We start from the raw sequence: 23,324 nt of genomic DNA on the forward strand, positions 1-23,324 counted from the left end.
GAACCTTAGTTCAGCTACGCTGGACGACATTACGGACAGGCTTAGAGTCCTTAAACTAGCTAATTCATTCATTTCGGAGGCCGTAGTACATTTAACCAAACTTACGGCTAAGAACTCAGGATTCGCCATTCAGGCACGTAGGGCGCTGTGGCTAAAATCCTGGTCAGCTGATGTAACTTCTAAGTCCAAATTACTTAATATACCTTTCAAGGGGCAAACTTTATTTGGGCCCGGTTTGAAAGAAATTATCGCTGACATTACAGGAGGTAAGGGCCACGCTCTACCTCAAGACAAAGCCAAAGCTAAGGCTAGACAGTCTAATTTTCGTTCCTTTCGGAATTTCAAAGCAGGAGCAGCATCAACTTCCACTGCACCAAAACAGGAAGGAGCTGTTGCTCGTTACAGACAAGGCTGGAAACCTAACCAGTCCTGGAACAAGGGCAAGCAGACCAGGAAACCTGCTGCTGCCCCAAAGACAGCATGAACCGAGGGCCCCCGATCCGGGACCGGATCTAGTGGGGGGCAGACTCTCTCTCTTCGCCCAAGCTTGGGCAAGAGATGTCCAGGATCCCTGGGCGCTAGAGATCATATCTCAGGGATACCTTCTAGACTTCAAATTCTCTCCCCCAAGAGGGAGATTTCATCTGTCAAGGTTGTCAACAAACCAGATAAAGAAAGACGCGTTTCTACGCTGTATACAAGATCTGTTATTAATGGGAGTGATCCATCCGGTTCCGCGGTCGGAACAAGGACAAGGGTTTTACTCAAACCTGTTTGTGGTTCCCAAAAAAGAGGGAACTTTCAGGCCAATCTTGGATTTAAAGATCCTAAACAAATTCCTAAGAGTTCCATCGTTCAAAATGGAAACTATTCGGACAATCTTACCCATGATCCAAAAGGGTCAGTACATGACCACAGTGGATTTAAAGGATGCTTACCTTCACATACCGATTCACAAAGATCATTACCGGTATCTAAGGTTTGCCTTCTTAGACAGGCATTACCAGTTTGTAGCTCTTCCATTCGGACTGGCTACGGCTCCAAGAATCTTCACAAAGGTTCTGGGTGCCCTTCTGTCGGTACTAAGACCGCGAGGAATTTCGGTAGCTCCGTACCTAGACGACATTCTGATACAAGCTTCAAGCTTTCAAACTGCCAAGTCTCATACAGAGTTAGTTCTGGCATTTCTAAGGTCGCATGGATGGAAAGTGAACGAAAAGAAGAGTTCTCTTTTTCCTCTCACAAGAGTTCCATTCTTGGGGACTCTTATAGATTCTGTAGAAATGAAGATTTACCTGACAGAAAACAGGTTAACAAAGCTTCTAAATGCATGCCGTGTCCTCCATTCCATTCAACTCCCGTCAGTAGCTCAATGCATGGAGGTGATCGGCTTAATGGTAGCAGCAATGGACATAGTTCCCTTTGCACGCCTACATCTCAGACCGCTGCAATTGTGCATGCTGAGTCAGTGGAATGGGGATTACTCAGACTTGTCCCCTACTCTGAATCTGGATCAAGAGACCAGAAACTCTCTTCTATGGTGGCTTTCTCGGCCACATCTGTCCAGGGGGATGCCGTTTCAGCAGGCCGGACTGGACAATTGTAACAACAGACGCCAGCCTTCTAGGTTGGGGCGCTGTCTGGAATTCTCTGAAGGCTCAGGGACAATGGAATCAGGAGGAAAGTCTCCTGCCAATAAACATTCTGGAATTGAGAGCGGTTCTCCATGCCCTTCTGGCTTGGCCCCAGTTAAAAACTCGGGGGTTCATCAGGTTTCAGTCGGACAACATCACGACTGTAGCTTACATCAACCATCAAGGAGGGACAAGAAGCTCCCTAGCAATGATGGAAGTATCAAAAATAATTCGCTGGGCAGAGTCTCACTCTTGCCATCTGTCAGCAATCCACATCCCGGGAGTGGAGAACTGGGAGGCGGATTTCTTGAGTCGCCAGACTTTTCATCCGGGGGAGTGGGAACTTCATCCGGAGGTCTTTGCCCAAATTCTTCGACGTTGGGGCAAACCAGAGGTAGATCTCATGGCGTCTCGCCAGAACGCCAAACTTCCTCGCTACGGGTCCAGATCCAGGGATCCGGGAGCGGTTCTGATAGATGCTTTGACAGCACCTTGGAACTTCGGGATGGCTTATGTGTTTCCACCCTTCCCGCTGCTTCCTCGATTGATTGCCAAAATCAAACAGGAAAGAGCATCAGTGATTCTAATAGCGCCTGCGTGGCCGCGCAGGACTTGGTATGCAGATCTAGTGGACATGTCATCCTGTCCGCCTTGGTCTCTACCTCTAAGGCAGGACCTTCTGATACAGGGTCCATTCAAACATCAAAATCTAACTTCTCTGAAGCTGACTGCTTGGAAATTGAACGCTTGATCTTATCAAAACGTGGTTTTTCTGAGTCGGTTATTAACACCCTGATACAGGCTAGGAAACCTGTTACCAGAAGGATTTACCATAAGATATGGCGTAAATACCTATATTGGTGCGAATCCAAAGGTTACTCCTGGAGTAAGGTTAGGATTCCTAGGATATTATCCTTTCTACAAGAAGGTTTAGAAAAGGGTTTATCGGCTAGCTCATTAAAGGGACAGATTTCAGCTCTGTCCATCTTGTTACACAGGCGTCTGTCAGAAAATCCAGACGTCCAGGCTTTTTGTCAGGCTTTAGCTAGGATCAAGCCTGTGTTTAAAACTGTTGCTCCACCATGGAGTTTAAACTTAGTTCTTAATGTTTTACAGGGAGTTCCGTTTGAACCCCTTCATTCCATTGATATAAAATTGTTATCTTGGAAAGTTCTGTTTTTAATGGCTATTTCCTCGGCTCGAAGAGTCTCTGAGTTATCAGCCTTACATTGTGATTCTCCTTATCTGATTTTTCACTCAGACAAGGTAGTTCTGCGTACTAAACCTGGGTTCTTACCTAAGGTAGTCACTACCAGGAATATCAATCAAGAGATTGTTGTTCCATCCTTGTGTCCAAATCCTTCTTCAAAGAAGGAACGTCTTCTACACAATCTGGATGTAGTTCGTGCCCTTAAGTTCTACTTGCAGGCAACTAAGGATTTTCGACAAACGTCTTCTCTGTTTGTCGTGTACTCTGGTCAGAGGAGAGGTCATAAGGCTTCGGCTACCTCTCTCTCCTTCTGGCTTCGTAGCATAATTCGTTTAGCTTATGAGACTGCTGGACAGCAGCCTCCTGAAAGAATTACAGCTCATTCTACTAGAGCTGTGGCTTCCACTTGGGCCTTTAAGAATGAGGCCTCTGTTGAACAGATTTGCAAGGCTGCAACTTGGTCTTCGCTTCATACTTTTTCCAAATTTTACAAATTTGACACTTTTGCTTCTTCGGAGGCTATTTTTGGGAGAAAGGTTCTTCAGGCAGTGGTTCCTTCTGTATAATGAGCCTACCTATCCCTCCCGTCATCCGTGTACTTTTGCTTTGGTATTGGTATCCCAGAAGTAATGATGACCCGTGGACTGATCACACATAACAGAAGAAAACATAATTTATGCTTACCTGATAAATTCCTTTCTTCTGTTGTGTGATCAGTCCACGGCCCGCCCTGTTTTAAGGCAGGTAAATATTTTTTAAATTATACTCCAGTCACCACTTCACCCTTGGTTTCTCCTTTCTCGTTGATTCTTGGTCGAATGACTGGGTGTGACGTAGAGGGGAGGAGCTATATGCAGCTCTGCTGGGTGAATCCTCTTGCATTTCCTGTTGGGGAGGAGTTATATCCCAGAAGTAATGATGACCCGTGGACTGATCACACAACAGAAGAAAGGAATTTATCAGGTAAGCATAAATTATGTTTTCCTGATTCAGATAGAGAGAACAATTTAAAAAAATCCTTTCCAATGTATGTTTATTATCAAATTTACCTTTTTTTTTCTCACTGTCTCCTTTGTTGAAACATAGGCCCTTTTCATGAATCATACTGAGGTAGCCTCAGAAGAGTGCACGTGTCTTGAGCACTGTATGGCAACTCAATATGTTCTCATGGAAAGGGAGGTTTAAAGGGACAGTCTACACCAGAATTTTTATTGTTTTAAAAGATAGATAATCCCTTTATTACCCATTCCCCAGTTTTGCATAACCAACACAGTTATAATAATATACTTTTAACCTCTGTGATTATCTTGTATCTAAGCCTCTGCAGACTGCCCCTTATTTCAGTTCTTTTGACAGACTTGCAGTCTAGCCAATCAGTGCCTGCTCCCAGATAACTTCACGTGCATGAGCACAGTGTTATCTCTATGAAATGCGTGAACTAACACCCTCTAGTGGTGAAAAACTGTTAAAATGCAATCTGAAAAGAGGTGGGCTTCAAGGTCTAAGAAATTAGCATATGAACCTCCTAGGTTAAGCTTTCAACTAAGAATACCAAGAGAACAAAGCAAAATTGGTGATAAAAGTAAATTGGAAAATTGTTTAAAATTACATGCTCTATCTGAATCATGAAAGTTTATTTCGGCCTAGACTGTCCCTTTAAACAATGAACAGAAAGAGAAAGCTAAAAGAAGTAAAACATTTTTTTTTTTTTTTTATTAGACACTTTATTTGAATAAGAAAATTGTTATTTTGACTTACATGTCTTGTTAAATATATATAAAAGCTTGTAATGTCTGGCTTCTAAAAGTTATCTTTTGTCTATTAAATTAGTAGTAGAGTTGCTTGGTTTCTTTGCCCTAGTGGGCCCCTTTATATGGGACATGATGGATAATACAAGGATTGTCGCTGAAAAGGAAGTTTCTAAATTTGTAGAATAACCCAAAAAACAGGAGCCAAGGGTTGCCTTGTACTTAAGGGTTGTCAAATCTTGGGACCAATGGTGTATGTTGGTGCTAGGTTATGACAGCGGGGTTTGGAGGGGGGCAGCAGATTTTTATGGAGTATATTGTCTTCATATACTTCCATTTGTTTTATTTATTAATGGAATTACATATTAATAATCTCTGGTTGTCTAGGGGGGGTATAACTCCCTCCATATGTCATTAGCCTCCTGTAGTAAGAAGGTTCTAAGCTAACATTGCTTGGGGCGGGTGTTTGGTAGGCAGTAGGTTTTTGTGAAAAACACAAGTAGACTTGAAGAAACAACAAAGAGAACAAGCTACTAAACATGAAATGACTAATGAGCCATTGTACGGATATGTCAAAAGATCTTATTAAAACTAAAAATCAGAGTCGTAAAGTTGTGCCAAAACAATTAGTTTGACGAATAGTCTCTACATTTATTAACGTATTCAAAAGAGTTTAGTTTCCTATTAATTTCTCTATGGTAATATATCTTAGGTTTATAAAAAAATAAAATCCCTTTTTAAACAATTGTTATTTCTAAAAGGTAAAAGAACTTCAATGGTCATTATAGTGATACAATTGCATGCTCTAATTCAGTGTTTCTCAACCGCGGTCTTCAAGGTTTTCATTATAGCTGAACTAAAGCACAGGTGAAATAATCGGCTGATCAGTAACCATGATTATTAACCTGCTCTCACCCATTAACTGATTATTTCACCTGTGCACTGGTTCAGCTATAATGAAAACCTGGCCTGTTGGGGGTACTTGAGGACCGCGGTTGAGAAACCGTACTCTAATTAGTTAGAGCATGTGATTTTATCACTAGAGAAGCTGCAACTCCACACAAATTGGATAAAAATGTAGTTAAATTATCACTCGGGCTCTGCAAAGAACTGCTAGTGCTGGGCGGAAACTGCTGCTGAGTTGTACAACTGGGTCTACTAGAGCTGCTGATTGGATCAGTGGCAGTTTCTGCTCGGAACAAGCAGTGCTCTGTGGGAGGGCTCGACCAACCCAGGTGCCAGGGAACCACTGGCTCCTAGAATTTTTCCCCTGGCTCCTAGCTTTTTGAGTTATTCTCCATATATCAATATACAAATACCACTGTCTGGCTCCTAAATAGTTTTACAGGCTCTTAAAAGCATTACTAGTGATACAATTATTTGCTTTAACTAATTAGAGCATGTATTTATACCTCTATAATGGCCTTAACGTTTGTATGCATGTAATTTAAGTGTGTGCAGGCGGTATGCTTCCTAATTGGATGCCATGCTTACTAAGCTACTATTATATAATATGTGTGTGTTCTCCCCGGGACCACCAGCCGGCTGATTTTACTGACCAGCCGACTAAAATTTTAGCTGATATTAAGCTAAAATGATCTAATATTAAAAATGTTAATTGTATTTAATGATAATTTGAGCAATAAATATTGATGTTAAATTATGCAATTAATTTGTGCTTTGGATAGCAGAAAATTATATAATATTAGAAAATATTACACTTCCCCCACCCGGCTACTTCCTAATGCCACCTGACTACTTAATAATGCCAACTGACTTCCAAAATATGTCTGTAGAGAACACTATATATGGTAAAAATAAATGTTGATTTGTTCTGAAAATGTTTACACTTGGATGATATGTTAATGTATTGTTAGGCAACAGGCAAGTCTTGTAATTACAAGGTGCTTTATGTCCCTTTAGACTCCTGTTCTCTAGGTGACCATCTGTTAAAATGATGGTTGTGAATGTTACAGGTGAAAACACCGCTGTCATGTGACTGGTCTATTACCAGCTGTCTTGCTTTGCACAGAAATAGATATTTGCAATATTGATATGAATTCTTTGTATTATTTTCTCCCAGACACTCAGAAAGCAGAACAGAGACAGAAACAGGCGAAAGAAAGGCGAGAAGAACGAGCTAAATATCTGGGTGAGTTTATGCCTTTGACTTAATTAGTGCAACTGACATTCTGTTTGAAGAGCACATTTCTTTGCTAGAATTTCTGATAACCAAGGTATTATGGATGCCCCTGAATAATTATCTTGCTGGAAAGCTCAGCTCTTGTGCATGAATATTTAATTGGCCACGGACGCTGCACAACATAAATATTTTACGTCTTCTAGAGATGGCAGAGGATGCATGCCAGCAGAAAGCATATCACCCCATGTCTGCTTAGCACATTCCTTAGTTAACCTGATAACTTTCATCCCTCTGTATTGCTTGTAAAATATTAAATATAATATTACTGAGCCTGCTTGTACTGAAGGAAGGACCATTTAAAGGTACATTAAAGGGACAGTCTAGTGAAAATGAAACTTTCATGATTCAGATAGGGCATGCAATTTTAAACAACTTTCCAATTTACTTTTATCATCAAATTTGCTTTGTTCTCTTGGTATTCTTTGCTGAAAGCTAAACATGAGTAGGCTCAACCTGATTTCTAAACCGTTGAAGGCCGCCTCTTATCTCTGTGAATTTTCACAGTTTTTCACAGGTAGACACTGCTAGTTCATATGTGCCATATATATAACATTGTGATAACACCTGTCAAGTTACTTATGAGAGGGCACTGATTGGCTAAAATGCAAGTCTGCCAAAAGAACTGAGATAAGGGGGCAGTCTGCAGAGGCTTAGATACAAGGAAATCACAGAGGTAAAAAGTGTATTAATATAACTGTGTTGGTTATGCAAATTGGGGAATGGGTAATATAAGGATTATCTCTCTTTTTAAACATTAAAACATTTCAAGTATACTGTCCCTTTAAACTGCTGCTGAGTACAATTACAGTACCATGGTTACTACTCACTATTCTATTGCTTTTCCTTCTGTATCTGCAGCTCTCTTTATCCCCTTAACCTTTTAACGCTGTTAGGACGTTGTATTCCGTCCGAATTTTGCTGGGCTTTAGCGCCGAAGGACAGAATACAATGTCTTAACTGCTTGGCTTTCCTGAAGCCACTGGCGCTTCTCTGATGGGATCGCGGTCTGGAGGGCGTGCCTAGCATCATAGGGATGCCCCCTGACGCGATCTCATCATTGGAATCTCGTGATCATTTGTTCCAATGTAGACACGTTAACCCCGGCACGATAAGGGTTAACAAATCCAGCTGTTTTTGTGTGTTTTTTTGCAAAAGGGAGCATAAATGAGCAATTTCTCATACATTTTATTCGCTTCATCTGGTAGAACAAGTCACGGGGAACACATTTTGGGAAAAACTATTTTATGGTGAACTGTCCCTTTAAGCTCTCTCTTGTGCTGTTTATCACACTCTTGATCTCGTATGCTCTTTTTTTTTTTTTTTTTTTTTTTTTTTTTAACTCTGCCACTTACACAATGATGATGTTTTAAGATGTTGCAAAGGTTTTTTTTGTTTATTGGAGCAACTTAGTCTTTAGATTTCAAGTTTCATTCTGTATTTATTTTATTATCTTGTCCATAAAGATGCTCTTTAATAATTGGATGGGATGCGCCTACATCTGTGGCAGCCGTACAAGCCTTGTACAACTGCAGGATTACGGATATTGATCAATAAAGTTTTTTTTGTTTTGTTTTATTTTCTTCCAAATCTCCGGCATCAACATCGATCCAAAGCCAGTGCAGACTTTTTTTTAGACTGCCCTCTGCAGTTTCCAATGTCAGAAGTAGAATTTACTGTTGTTGTGCGACTGCAGCTGCAGGAATCTGATCAAACAAATGTCGTTTAGATTCCTAACTTTACACGCAGCTTCGTTAAATGAAAGTCAGTCTTTCTCTTGTTTATCAAGCCTATAGCATTGTTAATTCAAAATTGCATTCAAAATTAAATTCCTCATAAATTAATATAATTTAAATAATGAAAATTAAAAACCATTGATGGATATGTATTTATTTGCTTGCTTTTGCTGTCAAATTTGTGCCACACACCGTAAAAATACTTAAACGGACAGTAAACACCTTGTAATTACAGGGCATTTCTGTTTTGCTGCTAAAGAATAACATATCAGCCAAGTCTTAAAGGGACAGTCTACTCCAAAATTTCTATTGTTTAAAAAGATAGATTATCCCTTTATTACCCATTCCCCAGTTTTGCATAAGTAACAGTTATATTAATATACTTTTTACTTCTGTGGTTACCTTGTATCTAAGCATCTTCTGACAGCCCCCTGATCACATGACTTTTTATTTATTATCTATTGACTTGCATTTTAGCCAATTAGTGCAGTGTGATCCACAACTCATGGGCGTGAGCACAATGTTATCTATATGGTACACATGAACTAGCAGTCTCCTGTTGTGAAAAGCTAATAAAAAAGCATGTGATAAGAGGCTGTCTATAGTGACTTAGAAACAGACAGAAATTTAGAGGTTTAAAGGTTATAAAGTATATTAATATAACAATGTTGGTTGTTCAAAGCTGGGGAATGGATAGTTAAGGCATTATATATATTTTTAAACATTAACAATTTTGGTGTTGACTGTCCCTTTTAACGTTTTTAAAACCTTTATTTATCAATAGCCAAACCCACCATTTGCTTTATTTGGAGGAGCTAATCAGGGCTTTATTCCACAGACTACAAAGCTAGCCACTTTAATAAGGTTAGTGTGAAATGCATTTATTTGCAGTTGTTTTTATTTAACCCCTTAACGACCAACGACGTATGGGGTACGTCCTGCAAAAAAATGCAGTTAATGACCAAGGACGTACCCCGTACGTCGTTGGTCTTTGAAAGCAGTGGAAGCGATCCTGATCACTTCCAACTGCTTTCATGTTATAGCAGTGATGCCTCGATATTGAGGCATCCTGCTATAACATTTTTTAGCCGTCCGATGCAGAGAGAGCCACCCTGTGGCCCTCTCTGCATCGGCCATCAATGGCTATGTTCGTTGGTGGGTGGGAGCTGATCCAGGGAGGCGGGTGGGTGGCCATCGGTGGGAAGGGGGGCGGGATCGAGTGCGCGCGTGCGCGCGTGTGCACGTGATCGCGGGTGCGCGCGTGCGCGCGTGCGCGGGTGCGCGCGCGGGAGTGGGAACCCTACACTATGGAACAAGTAAGGTGGTACTTGGTGGGAGAGAGGGTGGGAAGTTGAACATTATAAATTCTAACGATCTGGGAGGGTGGGAGGTTGGGGGTTGAGGGGGGGCAGCTACACTACAGAAAATAGTAGTTTTAAAATAATAAAATAAAAAAATTGATAGAAAAACATTTGATTTCAAACTGGGTACTGGCAGACAGCTGCCAGTACCCAATATGGCGCATAATAAGGCAGAGAGGGGGGTTAGAGAGCTGTTTGGGGGGGATCAGGGAGGTTGGGGGCTAAGGGGGGATCCTACAGAGCAGAATTATTATTATTTATTTTTTTTAAATCCCCAAAAAACTCTTATTTTAGTACTGGCAGACTTACTGCCAGTACTTAAGATGGCGGGGACAATTGTGGGGTGGGGGAGGGAAGAGAGCTGTTTGGGAGGGATCAGGGGGTGTGATGTGTCATATGGGAGGTTGATACCTACACTTAAGCTAAAATTAACCCTACAAGCTCCCTACAAGCTCCCTAATTAACCCCTTCAATGCTGGGCATTATACACGTGTGGTGCGCAACGGCATTTAGCTGCCTTCTAATTACCAAAAAGCAAAGCCAAAGCCATATATGTCTGCTATTTCTGAACAAAGGGGATCCCAGAGAAGCTTTTACATCAATTTATGCCATAATTGCACAAGCTGTTTGTAAATAATTTCAGTGAGAAACCTAAAATTGTGAAAAATGTAACGCTTTTTTTTATTTGTTCGCATTTGGCGGTGAAATGGTGGCATGAAATATACCAAAATGGACCTAGATCAATACTTTGGGTTGTCTACTACATTATACTAAAGCTAAAATTAACCCTACAAGCTCCCTACAAGCTCCCTAATTAACCCCTTCAATGCTGGGCATAATACACGTGTGGTGCGCAGTGGCATTTAGCGGGCTTCTAAATACCAAAAAGCAATGCCAAAGCCATATATGTCTGCTTTTTCTGAACAAAGGGGATCCCAGAGAAGCATTTACAACAATTTATGCCATAATTGCACAAGTTGTTTGTAAATAATTTCAGTGAGAAACCTAAAGTTTGTGAAACAATTTGTGAAAAAGTGAACAATTTTTTTTATTTGATCGCATTTGGTAGCGAGATGGTTGCATGAAATATACTAAAATTGGCCTAGATGAATACTTTGGGATGTCTTCTAAAAAAAAATATATACATGTCAAGGGATATTCAGGTATTCCTGAAAGATATCAGTGTCCCAATGTAACTAGCGCTAATTTTGAAAAAAAGTGGTTTGGAAATAGCAAAGTGCTACTTGTATTTATTTCCCTATAACTTGCAAAAAAAAAGCAAAGAACATGTAAACATTGGGTATTTCTAAACTCAGGACAAAATTTAGAAACTATTTAGCATGGGTGTTTTTTGGTGGTTGTAGATGTGTAACAGATTTTGGGGTTCAAAGTTAGAAAAAGTGTGTTTTTTTTCCATTTTTTCCTAATATTTTATAATTTTTTTATAGTAAATTATAAGATATGATGAAAATAATGGTATCTTTAGAAAGTCCATTTAATGGCGAGAAAAACGGTATATAATATGTGTGGGTACAGTAAATGAGTAAGAGGAAAATTACAGCTAAACACAAACACTGCAGAAATGTAAAAATAGCCTTGGTCCCAAACGGACAGAAAATGGAAAAGTGCTGTGGTCCTTAAGGGGTTAAAGCCAATCAGAGACAGATATGTAGCAGAGCTGAACTTGAAAAGTCAGCATGTGCATTTCAAGTTGTATTAGAGAGTGCTTAATTTTTTTTAGAGCTAGATTACATGAAAAGGGGACAATATAAATAATGAAAATATATTGCGAAGTTGTTTCATTACGCATAAATAAACATTTTATATACAAACCTCAAGGTGTTTAGGTCCCTTTAAAGACAAATCCGGGGTGTGGTGCAAAATGTTGCAGATTTTTGGATCTGGATAAAAGCGGAAGAATGGCAGTGCACAAACTTATCTACAGCTAGTCCTAATGGGCCACTATTACAGGGATATTAAACCGTAAATACACACTAATCATAATGGTGTAGTCAAGATGAAGATTAGCCTTAGAATAATATGTAGATGGATTTTACAATTATATAAGTGTAACGGTCTAGTCTTTCATTGCCTGTTTTATATCTGTCTCCTAAGTTACTTCAGCAGGGGAAACAGATAAGGGGCAACTTAATTTCAAACATGGTGGCACACATTTATATAGAAACTCAGTTAAATTTTAAAAACAAAAAACTATTTTAAGAGTAAATTGCATGAAAAGAGAACAAAATAATGAATGTATATTGCAAAGTTGTTTTAACTAGACATAATTAAAACAAATTATTTAAAGGGACTTTACTATAAAACATTTATTTATCCATAATAAAACAATATGTATTTATTTTGTCTCCTTTTCATGTAAGTTAGCATTAAAATTGTGACTTTTTTTCTCAGAACTGAATAAGCACACTGCAGATTTATCAAGGGAAACCCTGTGATACATCTTTCCCTAATTGGCTTTAACAGATAAGAACTGAAAAACAATGCATTTTATATTAACAATACAACTGGTTAGCCTTGTCCGTTGCAGACTCAAGCGTAGATTGGCTCCTACAAATGAGGCAAGTGGTGGGTAGAGTTTGCCTACTGAAAAACCATTGCAGCAAGCAAGATGTTTATGTAAAAAAAATGTTTAGGCTTGACTGATATGGTGTTTTGTAGCAAGACAACAGACAAGTCTTAATTACAATGTGTTTAGTGTCCCTTTAAAGGGATATACAATAAACCTACTCATCAGTGTTTTCAAGTATTTTATTAAAGGGACATTAAACACTAAGGGCTAGATTACAAGTGGAGTGCTATTTAGCGTTTTCGCTTTAGCACTAATTGAGCTAGAAGTAAACTTCTAGTCTGGTTGCACTGGTATTAAGAGTTGAAAGTAAAAAGTTATTGCTCTCGTGCTAACCTGACGTGCGCAAAAAGCCAAACTTACAATATTGCGTGCGTGGTAATCTCTCACTCTCTCACTCTCACACTCTCACTCTCACACTCTCACTCTCAAATATGCAGTGCGGGCCCTATAATCGGGTGCTTGTCGGCTACATCGTACATGCGCAATACGGCCGAACATTCGCTGCGCCCTGTGGCCTTATGGGTAATGTAGTCCGCCGGAGTTGAGTGGTTTTGCAATGGTGACAATGGTTGATAGGTTTGGCAGGACACTCATATGCATTAGCCACCGGTGTGAAGGTGTGTGAAGATACGGTAATGCTGAGCATAGTGTAATGATGAGCACAGACATATGAATGAGGAGGGAGGAAGTGGGCGGAGCACACTATGTCCCATGTGAGTCAGTTGTGATACCGATATTGTCTGGTAAGAAACTTTTTTTTTCTTTTCCCCTGACAACACACCTGCTAAAATAAATTAAAAATTGCTTTAATAGGGTATGTTAAAATAAAACAAATAAAAGATGCTGTACTCCTTAGTACTGGTAATTTCAAATGTGAAAAAAATCCTTTATTCAACCATTACAGATTTAATGGCTGAATAAAGGGTTTTCTTTCATGTAATTGGCAAGAGTCCATGAGCTAGTGACGTATGGGATATACAATCCTATCAGGAGGGGCAAAGTTTCCCAAACCTCAAAATGCCTATAAATACACCCCTCACCACACCCACAATTCAGTTTTACAAACTTTGTTTCCTATGGAGGTGGTGAAGTAAGTTTGTGCTAAGATTTCTACGTTGATATGCGCTCCTCAGCATTTTGAAGCCCAATTCCTCTCAGAGTACAGTGAATGTCAGAGGGATGTGAAGGGAGTATCACCTATTGAATGCAATGGTTTTCCTCACGGGAGATCTATTTCATTTCATATTGTTATCGGTCGTAGAGATTCATCTCCTACCTCCCTTTTCAGATCGACGATATACTCTCATATTTCATTACCTCTACTGATAACCGTTTCGGTACTGGTTTGGTTAAAGTTCTAAATATATGTATTGGATTTATATTTGCCATGATTCAGGTTTTCAGTAGATTTCCTTTTGCAGACTGTCAGTTTCATATCTGGGAAATGCTTTTTTTAGGAAAAATGTATTTCTTACCTGGGGTATAGTCTTTTTTTCAATTGACTGTCATTTTAAAATTTGCGGGCAGAATTAGGCGCGCGAGGGAGCAAAATGCCAGAGTATATTGTGTCATTTTTGGCGCGAGATTTTCTCTTGTTAAGTGTATTCAGTCCACGGGTCATCCATTACTTATGGGATTATATCTCCTTCCCAACAGGAAGTTGCAAGAGGATCACCCAAGCTGAGCTGCTATATAGCTCCTCCCCTCACATGTCATATCCAGTCATTCTCTTGCAACTCAACTAGATAGGACGTTGTGAGAGGTCTGTGGTGTTTTTTATACTTAGTTTATTTCTTCAATCAAAAGTTTGTTATTTTAAATGGCACCGGAGTGTGCTGTTTGTTCTCAGGCAGTATTTGGAAGAAGAATCTGCCTGCGTTTTCTATGATCTTAGCAGAAGTAACTAAGATCCACTGGCTGTTCTCGCACATTCTGAGGAGTGGGGTAACTTTCAGAAAGGGAATAGCGTGTGGGGAATCCTGCAAACAAGGTATGTGCAGTAAACTATTTTTCTAAGGAATGGAATTGACTAAGAAAATACTGCTGATACCGATGTAATGTAAGTACAGCCTTAAATGCAGCAGCGACTGGTATCAGGCTGATGAATGTATGTACAATAAGTAATTTTCTAAGGAATGGAATTTGACTAAGAAAATACTGTTAATACTGAAGTATTGTATAAGCCTTAACTGCAGTAGGAGCGACTGGTAGCAGGCTTATTAATAACACTACCTAACTTTTAAAGTGTATGTTTAAAACGTTTACTGGCATGTTATTCGTTTTTTGTGAGGTACTTTGGTGATAAATCTTTTGGGGCATGATTTTCCACATGGCTGTTGTTTATTTCTACATAGAAACGGTTAACTGAGGTTTCCCACTGTTGTAATAGGAGTGGGAGGAGCCTATTTTAGCGCTTTTTTGCGCAGTAAAAATTCAGTTTCAGTCTTCCTGCTTCTTCCTCCTTGATCCAGGACGTCTCTAGAGAGCTCAGGGGTCTTCAAAAGTCATTTTGAGGGAGGTAATCAGTCACAGCAGACCTGTGACAGTGTGTTTGACTGTGATAAAAACGTTAATTGTTAAATTGATTATCCGTTTTTGGGTATTAAGGGGTTAATCATCCATTTGCTAGTGGGTGCAATACTTTGCTAACTTAATACATTTACTGTGAAAATTTCGTTGCTATAACTGATTTGGTTCATTGTTATTTCAACTGTGACAATTTTTTTGTGCTTCTTAAAGGCGAAGTAGCGTTTTTTATATTGCTTGTAAATTTATTTGAAAGGATTTTCCAAGCTTGCTAGTCTGATTGCGAGTCTGTTTAAACATGTCTGACACAGATGAATCTGTTTGTTCACTATGTTTGAAGGCCAATGTGGAGCCCCACAGAAATATGTGTACTAAATGTATTGATGTCACTTTGAATAAAAGTCAATCTATATCTGTAAAGAAATTATCACCAGACAACGAGGGGGAAGTTATGCCGACTAACTCTCCTCACGTGTCAGTACCTTCGCCTCCCGCTCAGGAGGCGCGTGATATTGTGGCGCCAAGTACATCAGAGAGGCCCATACAAATCACTTTGCAAGACATGGCTGCTGTTATGACAGAGGTATTATCTAAATTGCCTGAATTAAGAGGCAAGCGCGATAGCTCTGGGTTAAGGACAGAGCGCGCTGATGATGCGAGAGCCATGTCTGATACTGCGTCACAATTTGCAGAACATGAGGACGGAGAGCTTCATTCTGTGGGTGACGGATCTGATCCAGGGAGACCGGATTCAGAGATTTCTAATTTTAAATTTAAGCTTGAGAACCTCTGCGTATTGCTAGGGGAGGTATTAGCGGCTCTGAATGATTGTAACACGGTTGCAATTCCAGAGAAAGTATGTAGGTTGGATAGATACTTTGCGGTACCGGTGTGTACTGACGTTTTTCCTATACCTAAAAGGCTTACAGAAATTATTAGCAAGGAGTGGGATAGACCCGGTGTGCCCTTTTCCCCACCTCCGATATTTAGAAAAATGTTCCCAATAGACGCCACCACACGAGACTTATGGCAGACGGTCCCTAAGGTGGAGGGAGCAGTTTCTACTTTAGCTAAACGTACCACTATCCCGGTGGAGGATAGTTGTGCTTTTTCGGATCCAATGGATAAAAAATTAGGTTACCTTAAGAAAATGTTTATTCAACAAGGTTTTATCTTACAGCCCCTTGCATGCATTGCGCCTGTCACTGCTGCTGCGGCATTCTGGTTTGAGTCTCTGGAAGAGGCCATTCGCACAGCTCCATTGGATGAGATTATGGCCAAGCTTAAAGCACTTAAGCTAGCTAATGCATTTGTTTCTGATGCCGTTGTACATTTAACCAAACTAACGGCTAAGAGCTCCGGATTCGCCATCCAGGCGCGCAGAGCGCTATGGCTTAAATCCTGGTCAGCTGACGTGACTTCTAAATCTAAATTGCTTAATATTCCTTTCAAAGGGCAGACCTTATTCGGGCCCGGCTTGAAAGAAATTATTGCTGACATTACTGGAGGTAAGGGTCATACTCTTCCTCAGGACAGGGCCAAATCAAAGGCCAAACAGTCTAATTTTCGTGCCTTTCGTAACTTCAAGGCAGGAGCAGCATCAACTTCCTCCGCTCCAAAACAGGAAGGACCTGTTGCTCGTTACAGACAGGGCTGGAAAGCTAACCAGCCCTGGAATAAGGGCAAGCAGGCCAGAAAGCCTACTTCTGCCCCTAAGACAGCATGAAGAGAGGGCCCCCTATCCAGAAACGGATCTAGTGGGGGGCAGACTATCTCTCTTCGCCCAGGCTTGGGCAAGAGATGTCCAGGATCCCTGGGCGTTGGAGATCATATCTCAGGGATATCTTCTGGACTTCAAAGCATCTCCTCCACAAGGGAGATTTCATCTTTCAAGGTTATCAGCAAACCAAATAAAGAAAGAGGCATTTCTACGCTGTGTGCAAGACCTCTTAGTAATGGGGGTGATCCACCCAGTTCCGCGGACGGAACAAGGGCGAGGGTTTTACTCAAATCTGTTTGTGGTTCCCAAGAAAGAGGGAACCTTCAGGCCAATCTTGGACCTAAAAATCTTAAACAAATTCCTAAGAGTTCCATCATTAAAAATGGAAACTATTCGAACCATCCTACCCATGATCCAAGAGAGTCAATACATGACCACGGTAGACTTAAAGGATGCCTACCTTCATATACCGATTCACAAAGATCATTATCGGTACCTAAGATTTGCCTTTCTAGACAGGCATTACCAGTTTGTAGCTCTTCCCTTCGGGTTGGCTACGGCCCCGAGAATCTTTACAAAGGTTCTGGGCTCACTTCTGGCGGTTCTAAGACCGCGAGGCATAGCGGTGGCTCCGTATCTAGATGACATCCTGATACAGGCGTCAAGCTTTCAAATGGCCAAGTCTCATACAGAGATAGTTCTGGCATTTCTGAGGTCGCATGGGTGGAAAATGAACGTGGAAAAGAGTTCTCTATCACCACTCACAAGAGTCTCCTTTCTGGGGACTCTTATAGATTCTGTAGAGATGAAAATTTACCTGACGGAGTCCAGGTTGTCAAAGCTTCTAAATGCTTGCCGTGTCCTTCATTCCATTCCACGCCCGTCAGTGGCTCAGTGCATGGAAGTAATCGGCTTAATGGTAGCGGCAATGGACATAGTGCCATTTGCGCGCCTGCATCTCAGACCGCTGCAATTATGCATGCTAAGTCAGTGGAATGGGGATTACTCAGATTTGTCCCCTCTGCTAAATCTGGACCAAGAGACCAGAGATTCTCTTCTCTGGTGGCTTTCTCGGGTCCATCTGTCCAAGGGTATGACCTTTCGCAGGCCAGATTGGACAATTGTAACAACAGATGCCAGCCTTCTAGGTTGGGGCACAGTCTGGAACTCCCTGAAGGCTCAGGGATTATGGACTCAGGAGGAGAAACTCCTCCCAATAAATATTCTGGAGTTGAGAGCAATACTCAATGCTCTTCTAGCTTGGCCTCAGTTAGCAACACTGAGGTTCATCAGATTTCAGTCGGACAACATCACGACTGTGGCTTACATCAACCATCAAGGGGGAACCAGGAGTTCCCTAGCGATGTTGGAAGTCTCAAAGATAATTCGCTGGGCAGAGTCTCACTCTTGCTACCTGTCAGCGATCTACATCCCAGGCGTGGAGAACTGGGAGGCGGATTTTCTAAGTCGCCAGACTTTTCATCCGGGGGAGTGGGAACTTCATCCGGAGGTCTTCGCTCAACTGATTCATCGTTGGGGCAAACCAGATCTGGATCTCATGGCGTCTCGCCAGAACGCCAAGCTTCCTTGTTACGGATCCAGGTCCAGGGACCCGGGAGCGGCGCTGATAGATGCTCTGACAGCCCCTTGGGTCTTCAACATGGCTTATGTGTTTCCACCATTTCCGATGCTTCCTCGACTGATTGCCAAGATCAAACAGGAGAGAGCATCGGTGATTCTGATAGCGCCTGCGTGGCCACGCAGGACCTGGTATGCAGACCTAGTGGACATGTCGTCCTGTCCACCGTGGTTTCTACCTCTGAGGCAGGACCTTCTAATACAAGGTCCTTTCAAACATCCAAATCTAATTTCTCTGCGGCTGACTGCATGGAGATTGAACGCTTGATTCTATCAAAGCGTGGCTTCTCTGAGTCAGTTATTGATACCTTAATACAGGCACGGAAGCCTGTTACCAGGAAAATTTACCATAAGATATGGCATAAATATTTATATTGGTGCGAATCCAAGGGTTACTCATGGAGTAAGGTTAGGATTCCTAGGATATTGTCCTTTCTACAAGAAGGTTTAGAAAAGGGTTTATCTGCTAGTTCGTTAAAGGGACAGATTTCTGCTCTGTCTATTCTCTTACACAAACGTCTGTCAGAAGTTCCAGACGTCCAGGTTTTTTGTCAGGCTTTGGCTAGGATTAAGCCGGTGTTTAAGACTGTTGCTCCTCCGTGGAGCTTAAAGTTGGTTCTTAAAGTTCTTCAAGGGGTCCCGTTTGAACCCCTTCATTCCATTGATATTAAGCTTTTATCTTGGAAAGTTCTGTTTTTGATGGCTATTTCCTCGGCTCGAAGAGTCTCTGAGTTATCGGCCTTACATTGTGATTCTCCTTATCTGATTTTCCATTCAGACAAGGTAGTTCTGCGTACTAAACCTGGGTTTTTACCTAAGGTAGTTTCTAACAGGAATATCAATCAGGAGATTGTTGTTCCATTGTTATGTCCTAATCCTTCTTCAAAGAAGGAACGACTTTTGCATAATCTGGACATAGTCCGTGCCCTGAAGTTCTATTTACAGGCAACTAAAGATTTTCGTCAAACTTCTTCCCTGTTTGTCGTGTACTCTGGTCAGAGGAGAGGTCAAAAAGCTTCGGCAACCTCTCTCTCCTTTTGGCTTCGTAGCATAATACGTTTAGCCTATGAGACTGCTGGACAGCAGCCTCCTGAAAGAATTACAGCTCATTCCACTAGAGCTGTGGCTTCCACCTGGGCCTTTAAGAATGAAGCCTCTGTTGAACAGATTTGCAAGGCTGCAACTTGGTCTTCACTTCACACTTTTTCAAAATTTTACAAATTTGACACTTTTGCTTCTTCGGAGGCTGTTTTTGGGAGAAAGGTTCTACAGGCAGTGGTTCCTTCCGTTTAAGTTCCTGCCTTGTCCCTCCCATCATCCGTGTACTTTAGCTTTGGTATTGGTATCCCATAAGTAATGGATGACCCGTGGACTGAATACACTTAACAAGAGAAAACATAATTTATGCTTACCTGATAAATTTATTTCTCTTGTAGTGTATTCAGTCCACGGCCCGCCCTGTCTTTTAAGGCAGATTTAAATTTTAATTAAAACTCCAGTCACCACTGCACCCTATGGTTTCTCCTTTCTTGTCTTGTTTCGGTCGAATGACTGGATATGACATGTGAGGGGAGGAGCTATATAGCAGCTCTGCTTGGGTGATCCTCTTGCAACTTCCTGTTGGGATGGAGATATAATCCCATAAGTAATGGATGACCCGTGGACTGAATACACTACAAGAGAAATAAATTTATCAGGTAAGCATAAATTATGTTTTTTGGTGCAAAGTTACGTTCCATTACTCAAATTCGTCACTTCCGGCGTCTTAGTTGACGCCGAGTCCTTTAAAAAGGTTGCGTCTTCAATGATGCGAGTGTTTCATTTCCGGATGTTGTTAGCGGCAATTTTTTTTTTCTGTTTGTGTTGTGCGTCATACTTGCCTCCAAATATTTTCATTATTTAAAACCCCAGTCCTATATGCCTCTTGCCTTTTTTCTCTATCAGAGGGCTATGCGGTTTGCATTTTTTTCCCATTCCTGAAACTGCCATATAAGGAAATTGATAATTTTGCTTTATATGTTGTTTTTTTCTCTTACATTGGCAAGATGTCTCAATCTGATCCTGTCTCAGAAATCACTGTTGGAATCCTGCTGCCTGATAACAGTTCTGCCAAAGCTAAGTGCATTTGTTGTAAACTTGTGGAGATTATGTCTCCAGCTGTGTTTGTAATAGTTGTCATGATAAACTTTTACATGCAGATAATGTGTCCATCAGTAATAGTACATTGCCTGTTGCTGTTCCTTCGACATCTAATGTACAAGATATACCTGTGAATTTAAAATAATTTATTGCTGATTCTATTCAGAAGGCTTTGTCTGCCATCCCGCCTTCTAATAAATGTAAGAGGTCTTTTAAAACTTCTCATAAAGTTGATGAAATTTCAAATGACCAACAACATACTGAATTATCCTCCTCTGATGAGGATCTATCTGATTCAGAAGATCCTTCCTCAGATATTGACACTGACAAATCTACTTATTTATTTAAAATGGAGTATATTCGTTCTTTGTTAAAAGAAGTGTTGATTACATTGGATATTGAGGAAACTAGTCCTCTTGATATTAAAACTGGTAAATGTTTAAATTATGTTTATAAATCTCCTGTGGTGACTCCAGAGGTTTTTCCAGTTCCTGATGCTATTTCTCATATGATTTCTAAGGAATGGAATAGGCCTGGTATTTCTTTTATTCCTTCTTCAATGTTTAAAAAATTGTATCCTTTGCCAGCAGCTACATTGGAGATCCCCAAAGTTGATGGGGCTATCTCTACTCTTGCTAAACGTACTACTATTCCTATGGAAGATAGTAATTATTTTAAAGATCCTTTAGATAGGAAACTTGAATCTTATATAAGGAAAGCCTATTTGTATTTGGGTCATCTTCTCAGGCCTGCAATTTCTTTGGCTGATGTTGCAGCTGCATAAACTTTTTGGTTGGAAAATTTAGCGCAACAAGAATTGGATTCTGATTTGTCTAGCATTGTTCACCTGCTTCAACATGCTAATCATTTTATTTGTGATGCCATTTTTGATATCATCAAAATTGATGTTAAATCTATGTCTTTAGCTATTTAAGCTAGAAGAGCTTTGTGGCTTAAATCTTGGAATGCTGACATGACTTCTAAGTCCAGATTGCTATCTCTTTCTTTCCAAGGTAATAAGTTATTTGGTTCTCAGTTGGATTCAATTATTTCAACTGTCATTGGAGGGAAGTTTTTTTGCCTCAGGATAAAAGATCTAAGAGTAATTCTAAGGCTTCTAACCGTTTTCGTTCCTTTCGACAAAATAAGGAACAGAAACCTAATCCTTCCCCCAAGGAATCTGTTTCCAATTGGAAACCTTCTTCAAATTGGAATAAATCCAAGCCATTTAAGAAACCAAAACCAGCCCCCAAGTCCGCATGAAGGTGCGGCCCTCATTCCAGCTCAGCTGGTAGGGGGCAGATTAAGATTTTTCAAGGATGTTTAGATAAATTCTGTCCAAAATCAATGGATTCTGAGTATTGTCTCTCAGGGGTACCGAATAGGATTCAGAGTAAGACCTCCTGTGAGAAGATTGTTTCTCTCACTCATCCCAGCAAATCCAGTAAAGGTTCAGGCTTTCCTGAAGTGTGTTTCAGACCTGGAGTTTTCAGGGGTAATCATGCCAGTTCTGTTTCAGGAACAGGGTCTGGGGTTTTATTCAAATCTATTCATTGTCCCAAAGAAAGAAAATTCATTCAGACCAGTTCTGGGTCTGAAAATTTTGAATCGTTATGTAAGAGTACCAACTTTCAAAATGGTGACTATAAGGACTATTCTGCCTTTTGTTCAGCAAGGACATATGTCCACAATAGACTTACAGGAGGCATATCTTCATATTTTAATTCATCCAGATCATTATCAGTTTCTGAGATTCTCTTTTCTAGACAAGCATTACCAATTTGTCGCTCTTCCTTTTGGCCTAGCGACAGCTCCAAGAATCTTTTCAAAGGTTCTCCGTGCCCTACTCTCTGTAATCAGAGAGCGGGGTATTGCAGTGCTTCCTTATTTGGACCATATCTTGGTACTAGCTCAGTCTTTACGTTCTGCAGAACCTCACATGAATCAACTAGTGTTGTTTCTTCAAAAACATGGTTGGAGGATCAATTTACCAAAAAGTTCTTTGATTCCTCAGACAAGGGTCACCTTTTTAGGTTTCCAGATAGATTCAGTGTCCATGACTCTGTCTCTAACAGACAAGAGAGATTTTAAATTGGTTGCAGCCTGTCGGAACCTTCAGTATCAGTCATTCCCTTTAGTAGCTATGTACATGGAAGTTTTAGGTCTAATGACTGCAGCATCGGACGCAATCCCCTTTGCTCGTTTTCACATAAGACCTCTTCAGCTTTGTATGCTGAACCAATGGTGCAGGGATTATACAAGGATATCACAATTAATATCCTTAAATCCCAATGTTCGACTATCTCTGACTTGGTGGTTATATCACCATTGTATAGTTCAAGGGGCCTCTTTTGTTCATCCAACCTGGACTGTGATCCTAACAGATGCGAGTTTTTCAGGTTGGGGAGCTGTTTGGGGATCTCTGACAGCACAAGGGGTTTGGAAATCTCAAGAGGCGAGATTACCAATCAATATTTTGGAACTCCTTGCAATTTTCAGGGCTCTTCAGATTTGGCCTCTGTTGAAGAGAGAACCGTTCATTTGTTTTCAGGCAGACAATATCACAACTGTGGCATATGTCAATCATCAGGGTGGGACTCAGTCCACAAGCTATGAAAGAAGTATCTCGGATACTTGCTTGGGCGTAATCTAGCTCCTGTCTAATTTCTGCGGTTCATATCCCAGGTATAGACAATTGGAAGGCGGATTATCTCAGCCGTTAGACTTTACATCTGGGGGAGTGGTCCCTCCATCCAGATGTGTTTTCTCAGGTTGTTCAGATGTGGGGTCTTCCAGAAATAGATCTGATGGCTTCTCATCTA

At 40.8% G+C, this 23,324-nt stretch overlaps 1 protein-coding gene across 4 annotated transcripts in view; it reads left to right on the plus strand.

The window, feature by feature from the left end:
- The window catches only part of MAP7D1 (MAP7 domain containing 1), a 216,799-nt gene that overhangs the window by 115,298 nt on the left and 78,177 nt on the right, over positions 1–23,324 (plus strand). For all 4 annotated transcript variants that reach the window (XM_053707015.1, XM_053707014.1, XM_053707018.1 and 1 more), the window contains exon 3: positions 6,676–6,744. In XM_053707015.1, the coding sequence (XP_053562990.1) occupies positions 6,676–6,744 (69 nt within the window). The remainder of the gene's footprint in view (positions 1–6,675; positions 6,745–23,324) is intronic.

This window comes from Bombina bombina, chromosome 3 (assembly GCF_027579735.1).
Source record: "Bombina bombina isolate aBomBom1 chromosome 3, aBomBom1.pri, whole genome shotgun sequence".
Lineage (NCBI taxonomy): Eukaryota > Metazoa > Chordata > Amphibia > Anura > Bombinatoridae > Bombina > Bombina bombina.